At 36.6% G+C, this 9794-nt stretch overlaps 1 protein-coding gene across 1 annotated transcript in view; it reads left to right on the forward strand.

Moving 5' to 3' along the window:
- Positions 1-3866: 3866 nt before the first annotated feature.
- The window catches only part of tmprss2 (transmembrane serine protease 2), a 19444-nt gene continuing 13516 nt past the window's right edge, over positions 3867-9794 (forward strand). Inside the window, exons 1-3 of the mRNA XM_025010621.2 lie at positions 3867-3956; positions 5394-5445; positions 7857-8019. Of these exons, the coding sequence (XP_024866389.1) occupies positions 5431-5445; positions 7857-8019 (178 nt within the window). The 5' untranslated portion in view covers positions 3867-3956; positions 5394-5430. The remainder of the gene's footprint in view (positions 3957-5393; positions 5446-7856; positions 8020-9794) is intronic.

Genomic DNA, 9794 nt, shown 5'->3' on the forward strand with positions numbered 1-9794 from the left:
GTCTAAGATTTGTTTGATGTTTGTCTCTCTTGTTTGCTTGGCTCCGTGTTCCTGGTTTTCTGAGTTCTGTTCTATTTATGTATTCTTATTTAGTTCTTATCTGTTTGCTGCCACGTCAGCTTTTTGTTTTTGTTTGTTTTCTTAGTTTAATAAATTAGTTTTTCTTTCTTTAAAATGAGTCTGCGCTCTGGGTTCGCCGTCGTCACTCCACATCATGACACTCCTATAAGCAGTTATCCAATGTCTTAAAGATTTGAGCCTACAGACCAACTTCAACAAAAGCTAATTTGGTAAAAGTATTTTATTCCTGGGACATGTCATTTCTAAGGAGGGCCTGCGACCCAGTCCAGATCAACTGACTGCCCTCACTGAACCTCCTGCATTTAAAGATATGGTAGCTCTTTGTTTGCTCCTGAGCTGAAGCTCCTGGTTCAGCAAGTTTCTACCAAGCCTGCAACATTGGTTGAGCTACTACGAGAGCTAATTTGAACAAATAGTCAAGCTGAACTAAAATGGACTGGTACAGCAAATAAAAGTTTAAATAGTCTCAAAACAATGCTGCTGAAAGGGCCAGCTCTTGCCATTTACAACCCTGATCTGCCAAAAGTCAACACAACAAATGCCCCAGACTATAGATTGGGAGCTGTTCTGACACAGTTGCAGTCAGACAATGTGTAGCACATTGTTGCACTTGCATCCTGTACCCTTTGCTCCAGTGGAGAGGAAGTACTACACTATAGAAAAAAAAAGCTCTTGCTTGTATATAGGTAGTTCAAAGATGGAAGACGTGTGGAAATGCAGATTTACACTCAGAACTGATCACCAAGCCCTTACCACTATGCTAAGCACTATAGGGATGAATAGAGCTGGCATGAGAATTACACGTTAGTTACTGAGACTGATGTGTTTTGAGTACAACATGCAGAACCAACCAGGAAGTCAAAATATTATGACAGACTGCCTTTCAAGCTTCCTCTGAGCACCACTAATACAGATGCAGATTTTGAACAGGATTTGATCTCAGATAGCATAAATCTCTCCTCTCCTGATGTAAACTTGATTGCTGATTTTAAAGCTGAATGTAAAAAATTGTCCTGAACTTGCAAAACTGCAACAAATCATCCACCAAATATGGCCTTAATTGTAGAAGCCCATTCTAGAAGAAGTTAAACCTTACTTCATTATGCCTTAAGAAATGGGTACAGAGTCACCACTAAAATTCAGAGGAAAACGTCTTGTAGTTCTGTTTGAGGAAAAGGTTGTACACCTGGCGCATGTACTACTAGGGCAAGGTTGTGGTGGTCACTGGGCATGGTTCAGACTAAGAATGCTTCAGAGAACTGTACTGGTGGCCACATATAAACGACTTCATGTACACAGTCCTGTCATCATACACCATCTGTCAAACATGTGAGAAATCACTAGTGTTTCACCTACACCATTACAACCTGTCAAGTTTCCAAAGGGTCCATTTCAACACATTGCTGTCAACATTGTAGGTCAATTTGAACATGGAACTTATGACTGCAGGTTTGCTGTCATGGTTGTTAATTATTTTGGTAAATGCCCTGAAGTAGCATTAAATTCTTATGCTACAACAAACACTGCCATGGTTGTCACATCAGAATCAGAATCAGAATCAGTTTTATTGCCATTGTCAATGGACAGGTTTTCACAGACTTCGGTGTTCAGGTGCAATATAACAATGAAGACACACAAAAGGTAATTTTTTTTTAAAATTTAATTATATTAAATATTACCAATATCCAGATCTTCTTTTCCATTTTTACCAGGCTTTAAAATAAATAATCTGTTTTTGTTTATTGTTTGGTTGGACAATCATAAAAATGAGATGTAAACACATGAGACACATTCACAAATTTCTGTGAAAATGGGTTTTTAAAATTTTGTTTTATTTTATTTTTTAATTGGAAAAGAAGAAATTATCTCCTGGTCACATAGACTATTTTTGTCAATGTACCTCAGTGAGACATACACAGCACTATGTACAAGGATTTGTGAAGCACAGTCATGTTTCCTTGACTTCCTTTCTCTTTGTCTTTCTCTTTCTGTGTGTGTGTTTATTCAGTATACAGAATTAAAATATATATGTACACTATAATGCCAAAAGCTAAGTACTGACCATTCCTAATCCATATGGTTTAATATGATGTTGGCCCACTCTTTTCAGCTATAACAGCTTCAATTCAAGATTTAGGAGTGTGCTTATGAGAATTTTTGACCATTCTTCCAGAAGCACATTTATAAAGTCAGACAATGATGTTGGGCGAGAAGGCCTGGCTCACAGTCTCTAATTTATTTCATCCCACAGATGTTCTATTGGGTTTAGGTCAGGACTCTGTGCAAGCCAGTCAAGTTCTTCCACCCCTAACTCGCTTATCCATATCCTTGCTTTGTGCACTGGTACATAGTCATGTTGGAGCAGAAAGGGGCCACCCCGAAACTGTTCTCACAAAGTTGGGAGCCCAAATGTCTTGGTATGCTGAAGCATTAAGAGTTTCTTTAAGATCTGAATTAAGCCCTACTCCTGAAAAACAATGCCACACCATAATCCTTCCTCCATCAAACTTTACACTTGGCAAACCCAGACTCATCCATTTGATTTCCAGACAGAAACGTGGTTCATCACTCAAGAGAACATGTCTCCAGGTGTCATCTTTTTTTTTTTTTGCTTCCCGACCTGGGGCCTTTCTGGGTGGAGTTGATATGTTCTCCCTCTGCTCATGTGGGTTTACTCTGAGTACTCTCTTACACTGACTGCTGGAGATAGCAGCTCCCCGCAACCCAGAAAGGAGAAGTGGGTAAAAGAGAATTGATGGATGTAAGAGTTGTAGGTCATATGGTGCACAACCTAAAGCCTGGTTCAGTTCGAACTCGCAGGGATCTGCAATGGAGGAGGTGGAGTTTCTTCTATTCTCATCCAGAAGTTATAGGAAAACCCAAAAAGAACTACATCTCACTCTGATTCAGTTTTTTGCTGTTTGCCGCAAATGGTTAAAACATCTGAACTACTGTGTAGAAATCATTTGTTCTTACTTTAGTCCCAGTGGCTTTAATCAAACAAGAAAACATTCTGACTTCAGTGTTTCAAACAGTCCTTCATTTGACAGAAGTTATTGTGCAAATCACTGATTCAATTTCAACTGAATGGATGTGGTTAATAAATGATATAATAAATAAATGGTATTTATGGACTGTGATGTACTGGTGACCTGTCCAGGGTGTACCCTGCCTGAAACTAGCTCCTTAACCCTCTCAAGGCAGGCGTTGCAGATTTGCAACAGTGAATTGCACATACCTAATTACTCCACATTCATATTTTATGAGCCTTATTTTACTCAGATGATAATTTCCCCAAATATCAGATTTTTCCTGTTACTAAAACTTAATTTGAGCCTGAGAGGGTTAACCTTTGTGTGGTCATTTCAGGCCTCCTACAGTTAGGAGAAAGATGATGTCACTCAGTCACAAGATGACTTGCATCTTGTGTTCAGTTCTTTTCCTGCCAATAAGCACAGTTAGCTGGGTTAAATTTTAACACGGTTTTAAAGTCCAGCAGTAATTTTAAGTTTACTCACCCACTCATTTTAAAGTTACTCATTAAACACTCTTCTCTTTCTTTAAAAAATGTAATGCACAAAGATTTTAAAAGAAGAATGTCTCATATGTTCGTAATTCCCTTAAGTGCTTTTTTTTACCTTGGAGGTATTACATTGCAATTTCACCAGGTAGGTAGTTTAAAAAGTTGAGTTCATATGTGATTGTTCTTTTTTCAGTGGTTCCTGTGTGTGTACACAGCAAGAAAAGGTGTGGTCATGGATGCTAATCACATAAGGGAAATACAAAGGGCATGTAGCAGAATACGAGGAACAGAACTGACAGACAAACACAGCTCTGAAGGACGTAGGATTTGCAAAGAGGAATAAAACCAAAACGTAAGCCGGACTTGTATCTATGCTGGTGCACATTTAAACTCATTTTGTATAAGTTTAAAGATGTGTATGTGCTTCTTGTCTGTTTGTTTGTCGATTTTTATATGTTATTTTTATCTGATATTAGTACTTTGAGTTACACACGGCTGTATGAAAGATGCTTTATATACTAGGAAAATTTGCATTCTCTCTCAAAATACAGTGTCAGTGCTGATTGCTGACTGAATTGGCTGAAATTTGTTGAAGAAGCTGAAATGGAATTGTCAAAGGTAAAACCAGAAGAACAGAAGCTAAAATAAGCAAAACTGTAGCTAATAGCTAAATTTAGTAAAACTATAGGTAAAAGCTAAAATAAATAAAATTGTAGCTAACTACTAAAATGAGCAAAACAGTAGATAAAAGCTCAAATTTAGAAAATCTGCAGCTCAATGGTAAAACTAGGTAAAATAACTAAAATCAGCAAAATAGCCAAAATCTTAAAATAACAAAACTATAACTCAAAGCTTACAGTGGTTAAAATCATAGGTCAAATCATTTCTGTCACTGCAACACTTCAAGATTTTAATCGATGCTTTTATCTCAACTCTTTTAGATTACTGCAATGCACTTTATGTCGGGCTGAGCCAGTCGTCACTCACTCGACTCCAGCTGGTTCAGAACGCAGCTGCCTATCTTTTAACTGGTACCAGAAAATGAGAAAACATTACTCGTTTTCGAATCATACATTTTAGCATCATACATACTACACTGGTTTCCAGTTCATCGATTGATTTTGGCTTTTAACTTAGCTTGAGATGTTGGCTTTTATTGTTTAAGTCTTATCGTTGAACTGTTCTATAGATTTTTTTGGGTTATATTTGATTTTATAATTTCTATGATTTTTGTAGAATTTTAAGTGTTGTTCTCTTTTGTTGTTTTTTTGCTGGTGTACAGCTTTATAAATAAAGTTGTTTTGTATTGTAATGTATAAAATGAACACAGCAATTACTAAAAAAATCTAAAACTAGCAAAATAGTAGCTAAAAGCTAAAAATATTAAAACAGTATCTAAAACTTAAAATTAGCAAAACAAAAACGTAAGAGCTAAATTTAGATCAAAATTAAAACACCCATTCATGTATTCCATTCATGCTTTTTTTTTTTCCCCCTGAGTCTTGTGGGAGTTGGTGCCTATCTCCAGCAGTCACTGTTTGAGAGGCGGGGGACACCTGGGATAGGTCTCCAGTCCATCACTGGGACACATAGGGACAAACAAGAAAAACAACCATTTACACTCTCAGTCACACATAGGGGCAATTTAGAGTGACAAATAATCTAACATGCCAGTCAGCATTTAGACCTTTGTGATGAACTTTAAATTTTCTGTTTTATTAATGTTGTATCTTACATCAATACCTGGTGATTGCTTTGTTGTTATCAAATTATTTTAATCTTTTTTTAGATTTGACAAACTGCAAGGCAGAGAGGCCCATTTCAGTATGTATAATAATCAAGTAAGTTTTTTTCTTTTTACTAAAGAAACAAGCCTTTCCAGACATTGTTATTGTGAAAAGGGAAGGGTAGGCAAAAATGTTTTTTCCCATGTCTGCGTGAGACAACTGGACAAATTCAAAATAAACTTGCAGACAGTAATCACCGGCTAAACATCTACAACTGATTAATTTTTGGAATCAATATGATTCAAGATGTCTGCCACAGCCAAGTCAGCTTAAAAACCATATAAATTGTTATAATGCACTCAGTTTGACAAATATTTGCTAAAATTTGATGTGCTTGTAGCTAAGAGTCCTCATTGCACAAGATCGTTTGTAAACATGACGGTAGCAGTTTTTGACAGGTAGCACCGACCGTTAGACATAGCTGTTTACCCATGCTACGGTAGGAAAATCTGACGAGGAAGCACAGATCGTCAGAACACCGGCCGTAGGCGCGAACGCACACTGATCGACATCATGACATCATTGATTTAGTTAAAGAAAACGTTGTTTAACTTTCGGTTCTTCCCTCGACTACTCTTGAAAAACATTTTTGTTGTCTGCCACCCGCTTAACTCCCGAAATGTTCTGCCACATTGCTAATGCTACTCCTCAAATTGTTTCTTCTTCTTCTTGATTTTTATTGGTGGTTGGTAAACAACTGAAGGAATCAATACCGCCATCAACTGGTAGAGGACAAATAACACCTTTTCTGTCCAAATTGCCAACCCGCCACAGTGGCGTGTGTGTTGATCAAATTCACACGCCACTTCAAATATTTACCTGCATTTGGCCAGTGGCGGGTACTAATTTCCACCCCTGGTCAGCGATCTTCAAATTCTCCCCGGACTTTATGTAAACAAGATGCTCTGCTCCCTCTGCCTATGGACATCTGTGGATCTGCTCTGGGCTGGCTGATAAACATTCCATCATTATCAAAGAGAATGGCCTCTGTGACGTGATTCATGGACTTATCTACAAACACACACGCACACAGACACACTCATACAACATGCACAACATCGTCTTCCACCACCTCTACACACACACGCACACTTTCCGCTGTTTCTGAGTCATCTCTGTTATCCCACTCCCTCCTTCACTATCTTAGTATCTTAGTAATTCTTATGTTGGCTGTTAGCGGGCCTTGGTACTGTTAGTTAGTTACTCTTGGTACCTTTAGTTTAGCAGTTTATGTTAGCTTATTTATCTTAGTAATTATTATGTCGGCTGTCTTGCGGGCGTCTGGTACTTTTAGTCATGTTGTACCCTTAGCTTAGCATTGTCATGTTTCAGTTTATGTTAGCTTATTTAGCCTTCCTGCACATTTAGTTTAGTTTCGTTTATCTTAGCTCATATTTTGACTGTCTTAGCCTAATTGTTGTTTATTTCAGCTTTAACTTCATCATGATTTTATTTAGATTATTTTAGCTACTATTTTGACTGTTTTAGCTCATGTTTAGATATGTTTAGTTTCATGATTTCATTTAGATTATCCTATATTTCATTTAGGTTATACATGATTGATCTATATTTGATTATGATGTTTCTATGATGTTTGCTGTACCTCTGTATTTGATTGTACCTGCTGTATTTGATTATGTACAAGATTGTTGTTTCTGTGTTGTAAAGCACTTTGAATTGCCTTGTTGCTGAAAAGTGCTATATAAATAAATTTTACTTCACTTCACTTCACTTACAACTTCAGCATTAAATGTTGGAGTCAGCCTTGTTTGTCTGTTTGCAAAATATCTCATGGAATCTAATGAAATTCTCAGAAAGTAATGATTGGATGTACATCTAAAACAGATTATCATTTAGAGTCAGTCCAATACAAGATGGCTGACACAGCTAGTGAACTTTGGCCACAACAAAGTGGTGTATGAGTCATTCATTTTTACCGATATTGAGCAAAGATCTGATGTGGTAGTAGCTGAGAATCATTCTAAACACATACTCTAAGCACAACATCTTGAAATATTGCGTAAGATCTTGCATAATGTTATTTTTAAGATTTGACCTAATTGGCTAGAACTCCCTCTTTTGTCAGCATAATATGATCTTAGTCTAAAACTCTGGAATGAAAGGCGGTGGGTGCTATGCATTCTGTCAATGCTTGGTTATTAATATGCTGGTGTAGATTCTCAGTCATCCAGGCCATGGTAAATTCAAAAAAGTTAAAAAAACAAAAACAACTGGACTTCTATTCTAGTCTTCAACTACAGAATAGAAGTCCAGTTGTTTTTGTTTTTTAACTTTTTTGAATTTAGTTTATTAATATTTTATGTTTTTACTGTATTGTGTAAGGTCCCAGTTAGATGAATAGACCATTTTAAAAATTGTCTGATTATCTAAGTCACCAACAACAGATTTACTCTGCTTTTCTTCTCTTTTATCTGCATGCAAATGAACCTGTTATTGCCAACCAGGGGTTTCAGCATGATGAACAGGATTCCTCTCCATATACATCTCAATATACACACCCAATGTACTTCCCACACACCGTCGGCCATGTTGCCAGCCCTCCTCACATCATCAACACCCAACAAACTGTCATACCTGGAGAACTGCCTTCTCAACAGCACAAGAAAGGTACCACAACACAAACCCTTAGTGAAGTCGTACTGCTTGGAATTAAAGACACACATTCCTAGAAGAGATACATGTTGTCAGTCTTCTTTCATGCTAGAGTTTTAAACTAAAATCAGCTAGTGTTGAGAAATGAGTTGTAGTTGTTTAAGTCAAAACCTGAAAATAACAACATGCACAATCTCACACAATGTTGCAAGATTATGAATGATCTGTTAGCTCTTGGATTATGTGAATGACTCTCAGCTACTACCACACCAGATTTAAGCTAAATATTTATAAAATTGACTGAATTATAGCAAATGTGCTGGCTATGGTGGCCATTTTGAACTAGGTTAACTCTGAATGTGAATCTGTTTCACATGTGCAGCGAATAATTATTTATTTAAGTTTATTCAAGTCTGTGCAGTGGTTTATAAGATATTTTGGTAATGCTACAAACATGAACACCCACGCCAAGATGGGCAGCAAAGGACAATAATGATTGTTTGGTGGCCTTTCCATTCTTATTCTGACACAAAAGTCATTAAGAAACATATAGAAATAAAAAGTTACACAAACAACAAAGTGTCATGCTTCAAATCTTTTTTAGTCTCACAGTATATTTGATGTTTTCTAACATCATGTAGTTTGTCAATGAATATGTGAACAAATCATCTTTACCAGTTGGTTCCTGTTTGTGAACTGAACATCTCTAACAAAACATTAAACTGCTCCCGGAATGTGGAAGCAAAAACAAAAACATGACTGCTCTTGGTATGCTTTTATTCACCTGATTTGACATGTGTCTTGTGGCTGGAAGTCATAAGACAAACGACACCCACGTCATTAATATCTCCCGAAGGCAGGCGGAGTAATAATGTTTTTACCTGTGTTTGTGTGTCTGTTTGTCTGAACAAAATATCTCATGAATCACAGAATGGACTTCATTGAAATGCTCCAGAAGCAATCATTCTTTGAACATCTACCACTGATTAGCTTTTAGAGTCAAACTAATTCAAGATGGCCACCACAGCAAAGCTATCTTATCCAAAATAAAACCCTTTTTTTAAAAGATTCTTCTTTTTAAAATCTTATATCCAGATTTCAAACATTCCATTCAAAAGTTTATGATGTCTTGGAAAAAGTTATAATAAAAGTCTTCCTTCAAATCATAAAGGTCAATTCTTGCTCGAGACTGTTACTGTGTCTATGTTCAATCACTGTGAAGTGAATATACAGTAATTGAACTTATGTTCAGACAATTCAGATTATTATTTGATGCCAAAACTCAAAATATTAATCCCAAATTCTGTTTCTTTTTTTCTTTCTTTTTTTGCTGTTATTGTTGTTGTTGTTTGATTCAAGTCAAATTTAGCAAGTCAGACTTTGTCTCTTTGGTCTCTTTTACTGGTAATACGTATAATGAAAGCTCCCTGTAACAAACAAATTTAGCCCACAGCTGTTGAGGTTTGATAAATAGTAAGGGTGAATAAATCAAGTAATTAAAATATAATTGATATTGTTGCTTTGCCATAAGATACAGCTCAATCTGTTATTGATTTAGATACTAAATCTGGTGTCCCTTCTAACAAGAGCATAAACAGTAGTAAGATTACGTTCACTTTTCTTATCATCTCATATATATATTTATATAGTCATGGGATCTTAGCTCTGTCATTCTCCACTACCTTTGGGGCTGTTCCCCACTTTGATCTCGGGGCTTCCAGTCCATATTCTGCACAGATGTTTCTGTACACTATGCCAGCCACTTGGTTATGTCGTTCCATGTATGCTTT

Source organism: Kryptolebias marmoratus, linkage group LG13 (genome assembly GCF_001649575.2).
Source record: "Kryptolebias marmoratus isolate JLee-2015 linkage group LG13, ASM164957v2, whole genome shotgun sequence".
Lineage (NCBI taxonomy): Eukaryota > Metazoa > Chordata > Actinopteri > Cyprinodontiformes > Rivulidae > Kryptolebias > Kryptolebias marmoratus.